The sequence below is a fragment of the Rhipicephalus microplus genome, chromosome 4, assembly GCF_043290135.1.
Source record: "Rhipicephalus microplus isolate Deutch F79 chromosome 4, USDA_Rmic, whole genome shotgun sequence".
Classification (NCBI taxonomy): domain Eukaryota; kingdom Metazoa; phylum Arthropoda; class Arachnida; order Ixodida; family Ixodidae; genus Rhipicephalus; species Rhipicephalus microplus.
The window spans coordinates 33542507-33562634 of record NC_134703.1 but is presented as its reverse complement, the minus strand read 5'-3'; the positions used below and the strand labels follow the sequence as shown (position 1 = coordinate 33562634).

At 45.2% G+C, this 20128-nt stretch overlaps 1 protein-coding gene across 1 annotated transcript in view; it reads left to right on the top strand.

The window, feature by feature from the left end:
- The window catches only part of LOC119171853 (amine oxidase [flavin-containing] B), a 73692-nt gene extending 54929 nt beyond the window's left edge, over nt 1-18763 (top strand). The window contains exons 6-15 of the mRNA XM_075892502.1: nt 4271-4362; nt 5548-5689; nt 8090-8150; nt 10996-11084; nt 12709-12868; nt 14471-14570; nt 15310-15421; nt 16320-16417; nt 17702-17879; nt 18088-18763. Of these exons, the coding sequence (XP_075748617.1) occupies nt 4271-4362; nt 5548-5689; nt 8090-8150; nt 10996-11084; nt 12709-12868; nt 14471-14570; nt 15310-15421; nt 16320-16417; nt 17702-17879; nt 18088-18228 (1173 nt within the window). The 3' untranslated portion in view covers nt 18229-18763. The remainder of the gene's footprint in view (nt 1-4270; nt 4363-5547; nt 5690-8089; nt 8151-10995; nt 11085-12708; nt 12869-14470; nt 14571-15309; nt 15422-16319; nt 16418-17701; nt 17880-18087) is intronic.
- The last annotated feature ends 1365 nt before the right edge of the window (nt 18764-20128 follow it).

The following is a 20128-nucleotide window of genomic DNA, read 5'->3' as shown; positions in this document are numbered from 1 at the left end:
AAGTACTTCTGCTGGTAATGACAGCCGCTGTCCTGGCACCACGACACGCAGTTAAAGAGATAACAACGTTTTTTTTTTTTCTCGTATTAGTGAATTACTTTTTCACTATATCAAGAACACAACGTTTCCCGCGAGAAAGTGCGTAATACGAAAATGCATGCAGACACCACCTTGAAGCTCCCGCGCAAGTAGCACTGACGTCACAAGTTTTGGAGGGATCTAGTCGGGCCTACGTAGCTCATATAATCGGTAAACGTGAAGTACATCGTCTTCCGAAGAAGCCAGAAGCTTAACATGCAAAATTTCATGAAATTTCGTTCAGCCTATGTAAACAGAACACGGACACCATGAAATCTAAGTCATCACCGTCGGGTATGGATGGATGGAGGGATCAATTTTATTGGGTCCTTGGAAACGTGCTTTAGCACGTTGCGAGTGTCTCCCACGTGGGCAACGAAATTTCGGCAGAAATGTTAAAGGTGAGAATTCTTACATTTATTTGGCATTCGTTAATAAACCTACGATGGTCAAACTAAGGGCACTAGAGATTTCAAAGCATGCTTAATCCTTCTAAGCATATTCATTGTTTAGCTTTAGTTCTGCGCGAAATGCGCAGCGTATAGCCACGGCAAAAGCCGGAAGAGCGGCCTATAGAGCATTTTTAAACACTCTTAGGGCAACTGCAAGTACACTTGCATGGCACCCATTATGCTATTATTTTTTATTCTGCGAAGACGATAGGTACGCGCGCTACGCATCTGCAAGGCATTATGTACACTTCGTTGACGTGGTGGCTGATGACGTGGTGTATTTCTGTTTTCTTTGTTTGTTTTTACTTATTTTTCTTTCTTTTTTTTTTTCGTGCTATAGCCATAGAGCGGTTACTGACATCCGCGGCGGCGGTGGCGGGCAACTATACGGCGTCAGAAAACGGCCGCTGTTGTAATTTTCATGACAGCTTTCGCTGTGAAAAAAACACACAAAAAAAACTAACTGGGAGGTCATTTTGCTAGAACGCTTCCTATAGAAACTTCGCTGCCTTTATGCCGTTGCACATCAGTAACCTGCACTCCTGCCTGACGAAGGACGTCTGGCGCGCAGCTCTACAGGCGGTCATGCGTATAGCGTCGCGTACCACTTCCGACGTGGCAAGACAGAAAGAAGGAACTCAGCAAAAGCGGATTGTGAACGTGGGGTGCCGAGGGGATTGCGAAAGAGTGCAGAGTGAAGCGGAATGAAAATACAAGATCTTCAGTATATCCCCCGCCGAAACAAAACAAAACAAGACTCCAGTACAAGGCGGAAAGCGCAGCACGTGCAGCCACAGTGAAAGCTGCAAAGGCGCCATCCTGTCGTAAACTACCTTGGGGCTAACTACTGCAAACACATTTGCCAGGCACCCTCTCAGCCCGATAAACCTTATTTTTTGTCATGTTGGGTATAGTACCCACCTACACCATTATTTGTCATTCTGTGGGTATTCGAGGTGTTCACCACAAGGGTATTATACGTGCACTCCGCTGATGCCTTGGCTGACGACGATGGAAAACCGTGGCTGAGCCCTTTGTAATAGGTTGGATGGCTTAAACGACCACTTGACTACGTAATTCTCGTTTTGTGACGGCCGCTATACGACAGCTGTGCTAAGTTTCCGCATTAGGCGATGTCGTAACTATTTAAAAACGAATACAACCTGATAAAAGCTTTACCGCTACCTTATTAATCAGTCTATTTAACGGTTCTAGGTGTTCGCTGAACTTCTTTCTAGTCGACTTGGTTAGACTTTACATTTACTTTAGGTAATTGACTTTCGTAGCTCGAGTGGACAGGCACGAGCGTCGCGCGAAAATAAAGTCACTGGAACTTAACGCGAAGAGCATGTGTCGCGCCATCTGGCGCTGGCGTCACCACACAGCCGAGAGCGAGAGATACGCGGCGTCCATTACGCAGCAACGTCAGCCCTTCCCTACAGCATCCTCCGAACCCTATTTAGAGTGGCCTAGAATACTGTGTAGGTCGCTGTACCCTATTGGAAACAAGGCATAGTTGCCTGTTCCGCTTGCAATAAGTGGATTTGGACTTTCCTTTGCAGAGTCACTTGTAGCCGTTCGAAGTGGCTTGCCACATTTTTTTTTTTTTTCTTCCTTGAAGGGATTAGGGAGGATTGATCGAGCTTCCCCGGAAAATATAGTTATCCCAGTGATCACCACGTGCACCATCATCTCGTGCAACCAGTTCTGAGTAACTACCGAAAGGCCAAAAACGAGCCAGGCAGTTTATGATAATTGAAGTGGAAGCACTTTACTGTTTGAAGCGAGGTATGGTTCCTTTAGAAAGCGTGGTTATAAAGCGAGATTTAGTAAAGAAGACGAACTATGGATGCACATTCTGTGGGGAAGATAAGGAAACCATGGAGCATGTTCCGATAGAACGTGGAGATATAAATCTAACTGCACGCTTGGACTCAAGCCTGTATACTGTATACATGGAGCCTTGGGTTTTAAGGGCAACAATGGAAAGCTGAACACGCCTGCGATAGATATGAGTAACAGATGGTTAGACAACTTGGGGGCAGACAACTTAAAAGAAAGCACAAAAATAAATATTATGAGAAATAAGCACATTTTGCTGTAAGGGGCAGAGAACAGGGCTGTGAATGTGCTTTTTTGTTTTCAACAGCAAATATTTTATCAAAGCAGATGAGGCATAAGGCCAACTTAAAAAATAGAAGTTTTTTTTTAATTCGGGGGATCTGGTGGCACACCACTTGTCACCACTTCGTTATAAATGGGGCGCTCATAGCATCCATTCACTCTATAGCGCGTTCATCGATGACTTTGGGTAATGAGTGTTGAAGTCAAACATACGTCGGGGCAATGTACAAACAACGTTATTCATGCACTGGTAAACGTCCATTGTATCTAATAGGGACTACCCTCAAGGCAAGTTTGAAAAGTAAATATGTGCTTACAACCATGATTGTGTATATACTCAATGTGCAAAATAATTGGATTTTTTTAGCTCCCCTTCGTAGTTGAGTGTCGTTTTTTGTTATACTATGTACTGAAAGTACTTTCAAAAATGTGAATATTCATTATATTGCTGCTTCTTGCACGATGATTATTTGCGCCTCGGCTCGTTAGCATATGGTAACTATGGAAACAAGCTATTAACTTTGAATAGTGTAATTAGGCAACTCGTTGATGTGAATCAACTATTGCACGTGTGTTACGCATCCCGATGGTTAGTCTTACTTACGCACGAAATGTCAGTTACCTGCATTTATTTATGGGAATAAACTCATCCATTTGCGTACATTAGTGAGCAGTACGACAACACATTGATGTGATAACGGCACCAACAAGTGCTTGTAGGACGTTATTTTTTTTTTTTTTTCGGGACGTTCCGGATCTTCAAGTTCGGACCAAAACTGTGCCAACACAAACTGTATCTGTATGGCAAGATACGCAATCTTAAACACGTGAACGGGCTTTACCTCATTATATTGAGCTGACGCAATTGGAGCGCACGGGTCAATATCGTTAGTTGGGACAGCGATGGTCGTCATCACTGTCCTACTCAACTTTTACTACTCTGAGTGCGCGTTAATAGACGCACGTTAAAAGTAAAAAAACATTCTTTTTTTCAGCGCCTCACTACGGCGTCTCTCGTAGCACCCAATTAAAACAAACCTATCTGGTCAAGACGGCTGCGGCAGGCTAGGAATTTTCTTCGGTGGGGGAGCGCTTTGCTGAAAACCTTGACTATTCTAGATAATCACCTCAACACCTATTTTCATTTCTTGTTTTCGGTAAAGCACCACGCTCCATAAGAATGTCACCCGCCACTGTGGTCTAGTGATTATGGTGCTCGAGTGCTGTGCGGGATCGAATCCCGGCTGCGGCGGCCGTATTTTCGACAGAGGCGAAAATGGTTGAGACCTGTGCTTATATACTTAGGTGCGCGTTAATCAAGGAACCTCATATGGTCGAAAGTTTCGGAGCCCGCCTCTATGGCGTCTCTCGGAACCATATCGTGGTATTGGGACGTGAAACCCCAGCAATCATTATTCATAACCACCTGAAATAGGGGCAACCCCCGGCTGCGGGCCTGTGTCGCCCGACATGTTTGCGCACATTTTGGGACTTGGCCAAAAGTGATGCTCGTCGTAGGATTGTTGTCCTTTTTGCAGAACAGCGGATCCACCTTGTCAATCTGTCTCTTCATCTACCTGGTGGTCAACTAGAACCGCTTTTATGCACTCTCTCAGATTCCCGTCGACGCACCTTGGGACGCACCGCACGCCGAGGAATGGGACAGGATGTCATTTCAAGACTTCATCGATCGCACCTGCTGGACAAGGTGTTCTTTCTATAGACGTCTACGTTTACCTAGCCATACTAGTAGCCTATGTTGATAAATGCCTGTAATATTTTTGTTAAAGGTTGCCTTTGATTATGTGCAACAAACAAACCGTGCTTTAAGCGGAGGCTCAACGTAATCATTCTTTCCCTCTTAAAGCACTGTTTCCTATACAACTTGAACCGAACAGTCCTCCTTCTACACTGACGCATTAGGTAATAATAATAATAATAATAATAATAATAATAATAATAATAATAATAATAATAATAATAATAATAATAATAATAATAATAATAATAATAATGTCATTGTTACCACAAGGACAAGACAATGAATCCAGCAGCCCATTTCTTTTGAACCGTGCCTTGTGTAACTCAACAAAAGGCTGGTGTTAGGGAAGCATGGTTGCTGCATTGAGCGACCTTCTTGCTATCAAACTCTGTATGAGGCCAATCGTCGGCTGTCATCGTACGCTTTCACTCGCAACTGGAACTTACGAAGGCGAAGCCACGTTGTTTTTTTTTTTGTTTTTTTTCTCTTGCCGTGGAGTTTTTGCGTAACTTCGCGGAGACGCCGACGGCGAAAGCGCGCAAGGAGCACTGGCGTAGCGAAAGTAGGGTGTGGGGGTCATCCCCATTCTAGATATTTGTCAATTTTGGATGCTATACCCCCCCCCCCACCCGAAAAAAATCTTCTGGCTACGCTACTGGCTAGGAATGGTCATGTAATTGCTATCGCAATCAAGCTAAACAGGCATTATTACTCTGACAGAACGCTCGTATCTGTAATCATGGCATATCACAGAGCAGCAACAGTATATAGCAAAGGTGCGGTACAAATTAGGAAAGTAGAACGGAGAACGTTTTGGTACACCACGATGCACACACTGATTCCGAAGTGCGGCAGCTAGTGCTATAGTGGCAGTGGCATTTAGTGGGTGTATAATATGTTATGGAATGGCTGCCGTGTAACAGATTCCATTAAGTACCGTCACCAACCCCCGGTAATAGCTTAGAAACAGACTTCGAAAGCCGCTTACAGCTTGTCGCTCAACTGCTCAACAAATGCAAAGGTATGCGAGAGCACGTTTCGACAAGTTCCAGACCAAGGTCAATTATTTTTATTCGCTCGATAACCTTTAATGAGCATGGGTCACCCGGTTTTATTATTTCTTTCTCGCAGTGTGGCCAAAGCAATGGCGAAGTTCTTTATCGCCATCAACGTAACGTCCGAGTCGTACGAGGGATCCCTTCTGTGGATGCTGTGGTACGTGAAGCAGTGCGGGGGCGTCAAGAGGATAATCTCCATCAAGAATGGCGGACAGGTGCTGGTTTTGCTGTTTATTCAGTTAATTATGCAACTCGCAGAGTCACCCGGTATGTGAATTCACGCGTTTGACGCCAATGGGCCCACTACCCCTCTTCTAGTTCACTGTACTACACTCAGACGCATGTACAGACGGGTCCACTGTTAAATGGAACACCTGCGTGAGCAGCATGTTTAGATTTCGTTATTTTACGGAATCATGGCGGCTTAGATATGCATAAAATTACTGGCTGTTAAACGTTCTGACTCCTATGACAGACTATCGACTTGCACGAAGATTGTTTCTTAACCCACATGCTCTTAGAGGGCCAGGAATATTGATGGTGTGCATTTGAGTGTTCCCTTTAACAGTGGAACCTGCTGTACATTGGTAATTCAAACGTAAAAAAAAATAGAACCTTGATGTTTCATTGCTTTATTTTTTTGAGGATTTCCCTCTGGTTCTGATTATTCGAAAAGCATCCTAAAGATGTTCGTTATTTAAATTATTCGCTGTTCTATTCAAGTAACGAATCGAACCAACCGTTATTGAAGATCTTACATATATCCATTCACACTTGCCGTCAGCCGGATCGGTATTAGTTCGCTCACGAGAAGATCAGCAGTTTCATTTTCGGATGTGAGCGAATCCTTAGCAGTCCAGTTCTTCGTGTGTCTCTCTATTTCTGTTTACGAACTCACCGTTGGCTCGCTTCCTCCTATATAGAGATACCGAGATGCGACGTTCGGCCAGTTACGATGGTGCCATTCACTCAATTGACGCACCCCATAAACCCATTAAAAGCAAATTGAACCTGGTGGCGGCTTTTTACTTTATGATATACTGGTACTCTACGTCGACATTACGGCGCGTGCCTCTTATTATCGCCCGCCCCGCCGCGGTGGTCTAGTGGCTAAGGTACTCGGCTGCTGACCCGCAGGTCGCGGGTTCGTATCCCGGCTGCGGCGACTGCATTTCCGATGGAGGCGGAAATGTTGTAGGCCCGTGTGCTCAGATTTGGGTGCACGTTAAAGAACCCCAGGTGGTCGAAATTTCCGGAGCCCTTCACTACGGCGTCTCTCATAATAACATGGTGGTTTTGGGACGTTAAACCCCACATATCAATCAATCATCTTATTATCGCCCGTTGTTTCGTATTACACGTGCGGCGGGGCAATCGTCGCGAGGATGGACCCACCGTTCTCGACCTCTCCGCATTAACAAATGAAGTCTGCACTTGAAGGTCCCCTAGGTCGCGGGTTCGAATCCCGGCTGCGGCAGCTGCATTTCCGATGGAGGCGGAAATGGTGTAGGCCCGTGTGCTCAGATTCGGGTGCACGTTAAAGAACCCTAGGTGGTCGAAATTTCCGGAGCCCTCCACTACGGCGTCTCTCATAATCATATAGTGGTTTTGGGACGTTAAACCCCACATATCAATCAATCAACTTGAAGGTCCCCTAAACAGCCCCTGAATGTACAAAAAAAAACGCGTATATTCTCTCCCAAGGTTTCCCGTTCTCGCGGCAGAATTCGTGACGTCAGCAGTTGACGTCAGGTGATGAAATAAACGTTCGATTGGTCAATATACGTTTGTTGTGAATCGTTTCGTACACTGTTTTACCATGCTGCCGCCTGCACGTTGTGCCTTCTACTGCAAGACTATCATGCGCGATAAACTGATTATTCACTTCGTTTTCTGCGTTTTCTATTGCGCCACCAGAGATAGCCCCGCGCGTGTAGTAGGCAATTTTTTGAACAATGCATCAAGTGTTTCGTCACTGTAATTGTATGATAATGAATTTGCTTTTGTATCTGATAGGTTGTGATTATAGTTGGTTGGGCTTTTCGTGTGATTATACGCGTGCGTGAGGGTTTCATAAGATGAGCTTCGGTGAAATAAAAGTCAGTTGCGAGAGTGCGCTTTTCCGAGCCTCTTCTTTCGTCTTCTTTCAAGTTTGCGCCAACAATGTTTCACTCACGTAACTGACCCAATGGTTAGTGCTGACATTCCACGCATTTATGAAGGAATAAGTGGCGAGATGGAGAGAGAGAGAATAAAAATGAGCGAAAGGCAGGGAGGTTAACCAGAAATTGGAGCATACGGTTTGCTACCCTGTACCAACCGGCGAGATGAAGATGACGCTTGTAGGAAGTGTGGTGAAAGCGAGAAAAAAGGCTACTGTCTCGCCTTCTAACTCGGGGTGGTGTAGGGGCCCTTTTATGGTATATAATAATTTGTACGTTCGCTCTGCTCTGCATATGCGCAACATTATACCAGCTGATGTGTAAAAAAAAAAAATGACGGCTCCCATCGGAGGGAGAGATGCTATAAGAGTTTCGTTGATCTACCAGTGAACTGAGGTTTAAACCCCGAAAATGATTCCAGCGACGTTGCGTTTCTTGTTGTCATTCTTGCAGGAAAGAAAAATGAAGGGAGGCATGATGCAGATTAGCCTCAAGATGGCGGAGTCCTTGGGAGGTTTGTAAACGTTCACTCATTTGTTTAGTCCCCGTAATTATTCCCGCTTTTCCTCGCGCATTCCGAAATCAGCGGGATGGTCACAATAATTTAATGTTTTGACCACTAAGCCTTAAGAATATCACGCGAATCCACCTGGCAATCGCAGAGATCTGTACGGTATTGCTGTTGTAAACTATGTGTTTTTATTTTGATGCTTTTGTTGCACCTTGTACTGTACCATACACCACTTCAGCGTTTTACTGTAATTATTCTTCGCATTGTCATTAACTATTATTATTGCTGTGCTTTCCGTTTTTCAGCTTGTTTTCCTAATAAATACGACATTTGTGACGTATACCTGTGTGCGGCACAGCTGTGTATGTGTGTATGGGCATAGAATAATCTACATTTTTTTTCATGCTTGTTCTTCTTCTGTACCCTCCTCCAGTGAAATGTTTTACAACGAAAGCTCTTATGAGATCACTTTTCGGGTCACGGCAGTTGTTGTGCCGCTGCCGCCGGTGTCCGTAACCACATCACGCGAAAATACAAAAAAAAACCTTGCACAATGACAAAGTGGGGGCTTGAACCAAGGTCCGCTGGGTACCAGCCCAATATTCTACCACTGGGTTACGCCGGTGCTTGTAACTTGTCCTTAAACTTGCCTTAGGCAGGCATGCCCGAGCACCAAAGGCACAGCGGGGCTCGAACCCGGCTCCGGTGGGTGCCAGCTCAAGCCCAGTATTTTACCACTGAGCTACACCTGTGCTTGTGACTTGTTGTCAAACTTGCCTTAGGCAGGCTTGATGTCGGGAAAGCAATCGCGTTAACACGACTTGTTGTAAAACGTTTTACAACAGTGAAAGAACAACCAGTCGTCGTACAATGCAAATAGAGTAATGAGTGGGGCCATCCAATGCCCCAAACCATCACAAAAGCTTGTTCTTGTTCCCCTATTAACTTTGGCGCATACCCACTTCAGCCATAATTCCTCATCGTCGTCAGCCACTGCATGTACAATTGGCACAAAAATTCCTTGTGTTTAGCGGATACCACGCTTCTCGGAAGAATGACTAAAAATAGCATAGCGAATGCTGGCCTACCACCTCAAAAATTTATTTTTAATGCCCTAGTGGGTACCAAGCAAGTATGCTTGCAGTAGTTACCCAAAAGGCTGTGAAAGGCCACTCTTCTAGCTTTCGCTGTGACTGTGCTGCGCCTATACCGCGCAGGCCTGGCGTTTTTTCATGAACGCTGCGGATACTCAATTGATATTTGAATAATTAATTTACTGCAACAGGAGCAAATATAACATCGGATAAACAGCGACATCTGCTGCATCCATGGATAATGTCACGTACAACGAATGGAATTGCAATAGGTGTGATAAAATACTTCGTCAGGAAGCATTGCTGTGACTCTGTAGGGCGCATGTCAGTGAAGTATTTTGAAAGTTTTCAGTGGTGGTTTCAGTGGACGTGGTTGCCTGCAGTGATAACGGTGCATGGATTCTGGCCTGAAAACGCCCGTTCGATTTTCGTCGCGGTGGTCACATTTCACTATTGGCCGACTGATTTCTCCAATGACATACTCAACATCAGCACTGGCTGAAATCTTCACCGGGAAACAAATCTATAGCGTGAGGCGCGATTCTGCGCGATACGGGCTCAATTCAGTTGGTAACTCGTCATATTGTAAGTAAATTTAGTGCATTTTTTTTTAAATCTCTCCAAAAACACTCACACATTCACACACACGCACACAAGTAAAAAAAAAAAAAAACAAGAGAGACACCAAACACAGCGCTCACTGAACGTTCTATGGTTCTCTTGAGTGGACTCGCGTGTGAACGAGTAAGTGTTTTTCGAAGGATTTCCAAGTTGCGCTAATTTTATACAATATATGAAGATATTTTAAGGCACCCATGCTACTTCGAGCCATCGTATTAGAGGAAACACGATGTCGGATTCAGACACCAACCACCTTGTTGATTAACAAAGAATGGCCGGATTTTTCGTATAAGGGCTGTTTCTTGTTCACCGAGTCACTGTGTCCCACATCATTGGGCGGTTTTAGAAGTTCATAGAAAAGCCTGGAATAAAGGTAATTATGCAGCGGGAATCCCCGTTTCTGCTACTCGAGTATCTTCTATCGCGCTTCCCTTAAAACCGTGTCCAGCGTGTTTATTTTTCAAAGAAGCGCAGTTCAATCTAGAGCTACATGCACGTGCTTAGAATTTTAGGAACAGCGCTACGGGTTGTTCTTGCAATTTTATCCTCCTCGTTCCCGGGGTGCTCAATGGGGTACCATTGATTTAAAGGCAACAGATTATCACAGTTCGATATCCGCGTGTCCAAATTTGTCTTGGCACAATAAAGATGACTTGCTTTCACAAAGCCCTGAGAAGGGGCGCCGCGTATCTATTGATATTCGCAAAACGAGCGAACGAAAATGACCGAGTACAGCACGAGCGCTCGGCTGTGGCCTCGTGATAAGCGAAAGTTTTTTTGTTTTTTTTTTTCACAGCTGTAGCGTGAACAACATCGTCTATAGTACATTTCTTCCTTCAACTGTGGACATCATTTAGATCATATTTCAAAGTCGTTTCGGTCTGACATTTTTGTTGCACTCAATTTTAGAGACTTCAAAAGATCAGGAGTATGCAAATAGGTACCATCACATTTTGAGACAACCGTTGAAATTTTCGGATTCATAATTTTTCTGCGTTTTTTAAAGGGCAGGGAGTCAAATAATACTAGTTTGCAAATGCTTTTTTTTCATTGGTGCATTCTTGGGACTGAGTAGGTTATTTTACCGTTAGCTTCTTCTCAGTCTCTTTCTTTTTTTTTTATTCTTTTTTCAGACAGGGTGAAGCTAAATTCTCCTGTGGTCGGCATAACTCAAGATAACTCGGGTGTCGTCGTCAGAACCCTGGACGGTAAAGAATACAAGGTGAGCATTAGAAACCTTCTAAATACGTCACAATACACACACACACAAAAGTAAAATAACAAATGGCTTAAAGAGAGAGGAAAAATCGGCCCCGTATCTGCATGTTACACTGCAAATGTCATCGAAAGACGATAGTCTTGCGTACAGAGACAGTGAACAAAACATTTATTTGATGTTCTGCGCAACCCATTTTCTGCGCAACCCATTTTCTTTTTTTTCACAAGGTGATCGTGCCACATCAACCGCGCACCACGACGGGGACGCTACACTTCCCCTAGCTATAGGGGGGGGGGGGGGGGGGGGCAGCGCACCACCTGCTGCGACTGTATTCAGTTTTCCCCGTCGTCCCTAATACCGAGACGCGATCTCTCAAATGCACAGCTGCGCACACAGCAAGAGGACGCGTCCATACCAATTCAAGGTGCGGTTTATTCTGGTAACTAAAACGGCCTCATAATTGCACAGCGCACACACAGCAAGAGAAGGCGTCCCAACGTCTGCAAGGCGCGGTTCATTCCGTTAATTAAAACGGGCAGCGTCGCTCATGCACTCGCGAAATTCAGCGCGGACGACACCAAACCCTCACAGAGAAGCCACAACTACAAAAGCAAATTTTTTGCTAAGTTTAGCGGCAGTCTGGCAACATTGATTCTTCAAGTCTGGCAACAATTCATGCAACGCCAAACAGAACCTAGCCGGCATGTGTGCGTCTGATCCTTCTAGGTCAGAAAATGCACCACGGACAACACCAAACCCTCACAAAGAAGCCACAACTACGGGGGCAAATTTCTTCACCAAATTTGGCGGCAGTCTGGCAACAACCCCCCCTAAGTTTGGCAAGTGACTTATGCAACACCAAACAGAACGTTGCCAGTCCTGTTTTCATAAACTCACCTTTTATCATTCATATTTCTACAAGCAACATCCTCTAGTATCATACTATTTGCATTTTTCAGCGTATATGCATTTTTTGTATAGTACAAGTACAGCCCTCTATGGCTAGTTCAAGAACTAACGAGAGGCAGTTTCGCACAACGACAACGGAGGACGCACGAGCCACACCATAAGGAGCTTCGCCCCTAAAAAAAGTGGGAAGGTCGGTCGTGTTTGTAAGCAAGATATGTGATTTTGTCAATAGGCAAGCACTGGCGGCAGGTTGGGCCGTGCTCGATGGGAATAGCTTATAGAATTCTATTATGGTCATGTGGTAAAAAGTACTTCGCTGCATTAACCACCGTCCTTTAGAGCACCACACCACTGTCAAGAACTAGGCTAGCGCGAAGCCAGCTGCGCATTGCAGAACGTGCCACGGTGAACCAATGTTTTATAAACCGAGATAATGTATGGGGGTAATAGCCAAATAAATCGCGAGATTGTGGAACTTTACGAGCACGTGAAGCAAACAAAGTGTGTGCGTCAGCCAGACGTCTATCGCGCTCAATGATAAGGAATTGCAATTGTTGAATGGTTGTAATCAAATCACACCCTGCCACGACGTGTACATGCCATATGTGATGTGGCCTCACGTGCCACTTCCATGTACTGACGACAGCTGTGGCACAGCCTTCCCGCTGTCCGCAAATTCGCGCTCATACTATGACTTCGCTCGTAATGTTACCTGCAGGGCAGCCACGTGATCATGGCCATGGCTCCTCCTATGCAAATGCGTGTCCACTACTCACCGCCGCTGCCTCCAATGCGCAACCAGCTGCTGCAGCGAATGCCCATGGGTTCCGTGTGGAAGTGCCTCGTTTATTACAAGGAGCCCTTCTGGAGGAAAATCGGTGAGCGAACCTCATTCTTGGATGCGAGTGTGTACCGTGGAGGCACTTTCTGTGCCTGCTGAAACCCTTTGCTACCTCTACTTTCACTAAAGATAGCCCACTGAGAAATGAAGTATGCTATCTCTAATGAATGTGAGGCAGCAGTGTTCAAGTATACCTTAAGGTGAGAGCCCTACGTCACTCGTTGCCTGGAGACCTTGAGCAAAACACTGCGGACGCTAGAAGTGGTACAAAAGGTCCATGTGACCTTTCCGATGTGAGCAGTGTGTGGAGAAAGAATGAGCTCAGACAGGAAGATGCTTTTTGCGACGTGGTTACGACGTCATATGATAGTATCATCACATGACACAGATGCTTGGCCAAGGGTGGTGGGCCGACCTCAGTAATCCAACCTGTGTCGATCGCTCCTCATGTCTTGCATGATGCGTGGCCCCTGATTGTATATAACTAAGAGGAAGCGCAGCACCACATGAGGTAAGCAGCTTAAAAAGTTGGGCAAGGTTGTTCATCTTAGTGAAACTACGGTGGGAATTAGGGACACGAACAAGAAGGTGTGACAAACAATCGCAGACTGCCTATCAACTCTAGGGTTTATTGAAGCCTCAAATCCACCTTTGAACGGTCTCATCCTACGCTAAGATCGGGCACAATTTGGTGGTGAAGGTAGTTTTTTTCACGCTGGCTAAACTTTTTTAATAAGCGTCTAACCTGGCAAGGAAAAAGAGAGACTGGTGTGTAGGTAGTCGTGTAGAAATGAATTTGTTGTCCAGCACCGGAATAATTATGTACCTTGCACTGTCAGTGCAGATACGGTTTGCAGATTCTATTAACATGTCAAAAATTGTACATAGGTAAGAGCGCACCACATGGTAACGTATGCGAGTAATGGAGCATGAGCAGTTTCTTTATTACGCCCCATCTTTGCATCTGCTTGTGCACTGCCGGGAAAGGCGGTTGCTAGGCAGTTTTTCAAGGACACGGCAGTTCTGGCCAAGGAAGGAAAGCTATTGAGCCACAGGCTAACAGAAACCTTCCATAACAGTAGGAAAGGTAGCCGAGCATCCTAAGTGATAAGGAATATGCGTATCTATGCTTCACAAGCCGCATATAGCCAGTTTACTTCCGCAGTTTTCTCATGTATAGGTAGATTCTCATGCAATTCATATCGTGCCTTTTTATACCTTTCTTGGTTACCTTTTTGCGACTTTTTGTTGCTAATTGTTTATACTTATGGGGGGCATGAAAGTAGCTGAGACCGTTAGAAGCCTTATTTGAAGCATCAGTAAACCCAGTTGATATGCTGCGCTTGTTTTGTCTCTCGTCTTTTTTTGTGTTGTATCCTGTCGCATCGCACAGAGTGACCAAGATAAACCACAAAAGGTGCACAAGGAGAGGAGTGGGTGAGAAGGGGACGCAGTAACAATGAATTGGACAGGGTAATCTAATGCATGTCTTTCACCCTGTGGCTTGTTTTGTCTTGCAAGAAGTCTGTGTTTGTAGATTGTATGAAGTGATGCGTCACCAAGCGTGCAACAGGTTTTTGACTTCGAGTGTTATAAACAGTGTAACATGTTGCCAGTTTTCTCCACTTTTTTTTCATAGGATACTCCGGCTCCATGTTGTTCACCTTGTCTGAAGACTGCCCCGTCGTGTACACAATCGATGACACAAAGCCGGACGGACAGTACCCGGCCATTATTGGGTATGCACAACCTCTATTTGGCAGCTCTATATGTAACTGGCATCAGTTAATGGGCCACAATATTTAATCTAATATATGCATGAAGTAGCCTTATTTTGTCTATTTTGACAGTGAACTTGCATTGCATGCGATTGAAAGCATCCGCGCAAAATCCGACTGGAGTTCTTCATGAGAACTGATTTACTTTGGCCATGAAATGTGTGATATACCAGAAAAAGCCTAGTGCAATTAGGATACTTTTAGTGCTCGTTTATAATTAAAGGGGCATCAAAATTTTGTGTGCCCTTCAAGTGTGCATCATTTTAGTACTATCGAGGTTGTCAGTGTTAAATTTTCTTACATCAATGTTATGCTTGAAAGATACGTGAGAATTTTTTCATTTCTAAAAATAGCAAGCTTTTCTCAATGAAGCACATTGTTAAATGTTTAAATGTGCCATTTAAAGCATTGGCTATAACCGTTCACATGTTTCATTACTAGGTGGAATGAAAACAAATGTTCGAAAATGCTCGGCGTTATGTCTTCTGGAACATCGCTGAAAAAAGTTTGTGAACTACGAAATTGAGCTAGTACTTCGTTTACTGTGAAGTGTAATGGATGAGCATGCTCTCAAACTGACTTGTTTCTTCGAATTGAAACCGCGTTTGTCCAGAAGGTGCCACTTGAATTTCCTAGCACTAAATTCACTGAGAGTGTCTAGGTTGTGCACTTTTTGTGAATGGTACGCCTTTTCTTGCAGGTTCCTGCCTGCCGGCAAGGCGAGGAGTCTGGTGAATCTTTTGCCTGAGGAACGCAAGAATATGATCATCAAGGCGTATGCAGCTGCCATGAAGACTGATGAGGCCCTCCATGTGAGTGCGCTACACCTCCATATTAAAGGAACCAGTGCTTGGCCATTCACGGATGCTAGAAATGATCCAGCTGTTCATTTGCGATATGGTTTGTGTAACAGTTGCTACAGATTCTGTTCCTGCAAAAAAGAAAGCACGAGAAACAGCACTGTGTTTCAACCGATCTTGTTCATGAAAGCGCCAGCTATTCTTACACAACAGAAAAGAAGGTGGACGCATGCACAGGAACTCTTGTGACACTGTCTGCACTGCAAATGCAGTTATAATAATGATTTACCAAACTCACAACCATAGACGAATCATTTCTTTAAATTGGAAAGCTTGTAAAATAGCGAATAGAATATTTTGCTTCTTTGAAATCTAAACGTGAAACATATACTGAACCCAAAAGATATGCCTATATATAGGCCTATGCACGGGAAGAGGACGAAGTCTGCCCCATATATTCGACTTACTATGGGGATGCACTGCAATAAACTTTTGCTCCCCCCCCCCCTCTTCGCACGTATATAGCTGTATCGCATAATTGTATCTGCCACTCAGCAACACCGTGCGTGTGAAAAATTCGCTATAGTCGCCCTGAACATCCCCACCCCCTCCTCCATGATTAACACCACTACGTTTAGCAAATCGGGCTCTGCTCTAAAGATAGCAAGATTGAATGAAGTCGTAGACGGTGTTTTTGTCGCTCGAGGATCCAGAAGAGTATCTAGGTGTCCCGAACTCCCCCTCCTATAAGCTGACCACCTAACCTCCTCGTAAAAATCTTGAATTCACTCCTGGTTCTTGTGCGATTTCTCCGTTAGTGAGAGAGGATGATACGCTTTATGTTCATTGTGATACGTATGTGGCCAAGAAATGTGTTGATATGGTGCGATTTCGTGTTCTCTGATTACAGCCCATTCACTACGAAGAGTACAACTGGGCAGGAGAGCAGTACGCAGGAGGCTGCTATACTTGCATGATGCCGCCTGGATTCCTCACCACTTTCAAGAAGTAAGCCATTTACACTTCTTACGGGCGAAATCAGCAAACAGGACAACACCAATCATTCCGCCGTTTTCCTCTGCACTAGAGAGATTAATGTATGGGACAAGGGTTGTTCACTTCGACAATCAGTCCTAATAGTTCGTATTCGGCATGTTTCACACACAAAAAAAAAGAAAAAGAACTTTGCAAAAAAAAAACTGAACTGAACAAGCGGCTTTAACAGTAATGTCGCACTCCACGCCAGATTGATGGACTGTTACTGACTGCGGGCTTATCTTTGTGCTGTGCTATCTCTCTTTCTATTTTCTCCCCCATCCCGTTTCCATATTTAGGGTAGCAAACCAATCAATCATCTCTGCAGGTTAGCCTTTCTATCTTTTCTTCTCCACCAGTTATTCTATTTTCCCAAAAATGTAGCAGTTTTATTTCACTATCAGCCTAGCAAAATTTAAGGCGGAAGCCTTACAGCAGGCAGAAAAAGTGACTCTCTTCGGCGACAACATGAATACGAATGGTACGAAAATCGAACGTCATAGAAGATTACGACACAAGTCACGAAGGATGTGAAGTTGCGGCGTCATTATAACCAATGACTATATAATCACATCACACTGTCGCTCAGTTGAAGGTGATCCTAACCTAGGAGGGAGTGACGGACACAGCCCCCGGCATAAATCTTTCGCATCTGAAAATAAGCCACTCGTTGGATAAAGGAGTTTCCACACGCCGCAGACAATGCCACAACACCCCAGATCTTAATATACTGCTTCGGTGTTGAAGGATGACATACGCAGTGCCAATGCCAAAAGAGCGCTTCAAAAAAGCCCGCAATGTTTTACAAACACAGGAAATACGAGCATGTGATACTGGGCATAAACGAGAACAAAGGGCGCTCACACATAGCACTATATGACGAATTATAGTAGGTGATCAGCAGGGAAAGCTTTTGCAATGCATCATTCCGCTCCAGGAAGGAATTCTACGTGGATCTTTTTTTTTCCAACAGAATGTCGGGAAATAACTACAGCTGACACAAGCGAACTCTCACTGGGAAATTCGTGCAGTGACTTAGTACGCACATCAACTTTAAATTTGGTTGGCATCCCTAGACTTAGACCTAACAGGGGGTCTGGTTATCACAGCTGAGTGCAAAATTGTGAATATGCACCCAGCTTTTTTTCTTTTTTTTTTTCGCATTTCAGTCCTTCTCATGTTTGATAGTCGAAAATCAGCTGCGTGCGCAATTTGTTTGCCGCCTACATCGCGATTGCCGTGATCCTCCTGGCGCAGTTTAATCAGAGAGCCCATTGGACGGCTTCACTTCGCCGGCACCGAGACGGCGAGTCAGTGGTCGGGCTACATCAACGGTGCCATCCAAGCTGGCGAGAGGGCTGCCAAGGAAGTTCTTCACTCACTAGGCTTGATCGACGAGGAGCGGATCTGGGAGCCCGAACCACCAGTCGATGATGTGAGTCTTCCATCACTACAATGCTTGAGGGGAGAATCATGAGATGAACACTAAACCAGTCTTGAATGTTCAAAAGAATCTCTCTCCCCTACACACTGTGCTTGTGTGTTGGGGAGGGTGATTCCAGGCGCCGCGCACATCAATTAAGTTTTGTAACAATGTTTACAGCTCTATTTGCAGCATTGATGAGTGCATCGTTCTGTTGCAGGTGATCCCCGAGATCCCGTTCACAGACACATTCATGGAGAAGCACTTGCCCTCTGTCAACGGCTTCCTGTCGCTTGTTTGCTTCCTAGTTCCGGCGGTGGGCGCCACTGTCAGCTGTGCGCTGCTCTGTTATCGTCGATAACGTCCCTAGAAATAACTGAAGTAGCACCATTCGTTTCACCGTGCAGGCTCCTCCTCTCTACCCCATGCATGGTAGCCTTGGTAGTGCAAGCATCATCTTGTCCGTCCTCAGTCGCATGTTTTCTTATGCTTCCACGACAACACCAGCGATGAGGGGGTGCTGCACGGGCTTACCCTTTACTGAGCCCTAAGAGAAGGTATGCCTTAGTTCGTAGTTTCTTGCTGGACGCTGCAGGGGTGCTGAGCAGCTGCTGAGAGAGGAGGAAGAAGCGAGGGGTGGCGCTACTGTAGTTTTTTAGGGACTTTTACCGCCAGCCGTCCTTTATGCATTGACAATGCATCTGCTGCCAAATAATATTCATCTCATCCCTCCATTTGTTCAAGAAGGCCCGAAGAACAGTGAACGTCCTTTTGGCGAGCAGTTCACAAAAAGATCGGGCAAACAATCGCTTTAATCAGCGGGAAATTTACGTTTGTAACATGGACAACCTGTTAGCGCAGACAACTTCACACTGCCATAAATACTTGGATTACAAGCGTTGTTTGTCTTGTTTTGCAAGCGTAAAAAAATATCGACACAAGCACTCACTAACGCCAAAAAATGGGCGTTTTCAATTTGCACGTTTTTACGCACACACCATTTGCCCAGAACTGCAAGCTACGCCAATGCTGCTTGACTCATGAGTTTTTGTATTCCTTTGTGTGCCTCACCGAATTATTAAAGTTGAAAATATGTATTCACCAGTGGCGTAACCAGGGAGTGGCACACCGGCCCATGCGATCCCCCCCCCCCCCAAATCTTCTATCGCCATGACATACAGAGCAAAAAATGACCATTTCAAAAAAGTTTGCCCCCCCCTCCCCCCCCGCCCGACTTCAAAGGCTTTGTGTGGTAGGGCCGTGCCCAGGAATTTCTTTTGGAGAAAAAAAAAGGGGGGGCTGTGTAAAATGGCGACTGGTGATAGCTTTTGCAAAGTGTAAATATTTATCCAAAACGTTACAGCATAAAAAAATTGCGATGGGGGAGGGGGTCGAACCTCCTATTTGCGGCCCTGTAATGTGTGGCAACTAAAATGAAGAAGCTACAGCTTGCAGGAGACTCCCCTGGATGGTTTTCCGCACACATTCCGAGAGAAGAAAAGCCCACGGGTACAATGCATGTATTTTTCTCGTGCTCCACAATGGCCCACATCATAGTGTCACACCATGTGGCCCAAGCATATGGTGTTCTGGATTCTTGTACACTCTAACTACTGTCCATGCACAAGCTGGTGGTATGAAATAGACTAACCTAGTTTGTACACTCTCCCAGCACCATAACAATTATAGCTCTATGTGGGTTATGGATATCATGAGTATAGTGGCTGGAAAGGTTAATCACACTGAGACGAGCAGCACACAACAAAAGCTTGGGGCTGACCTCGACAATGTGACTCGCTGCGAAGCATCGCATGCGGTCGATGTGAAGAGGTGTAAAGCAACTCAAAAGCCGCAGTCAGCGCCTTCCAAAAGGGCCGCATATTGACACAGGCCAGTTTCACCATCAAAAGGATTGTCCCTCACACCATATATTGGTTCCCCGCGCATGTCGGCTCGGTGAAGTGCATTGGCCTGAAGCCAAACAAGTCGGAGCCCACAGCAGCGCGCGCGCTCTCCGACTGTGCTGATCTCGATCTAGGCTATGGCTCCAGCCCTGACGACACGGGACATATAGACACCCCTACCACTCACAATGAGATTACCAAGTGTTACTACATGGTGAGGTTGGATTTCCCGGTGCCATATTCAAAACTCAATGGAGCGCAGGCCTCCCTCGTTCCACTTACCTCAAACCCATTCGTACCTGCCGTTAGCATACCTAAATTAATCTCCACAAATTCCCCGACATCGCCTGCGGACAG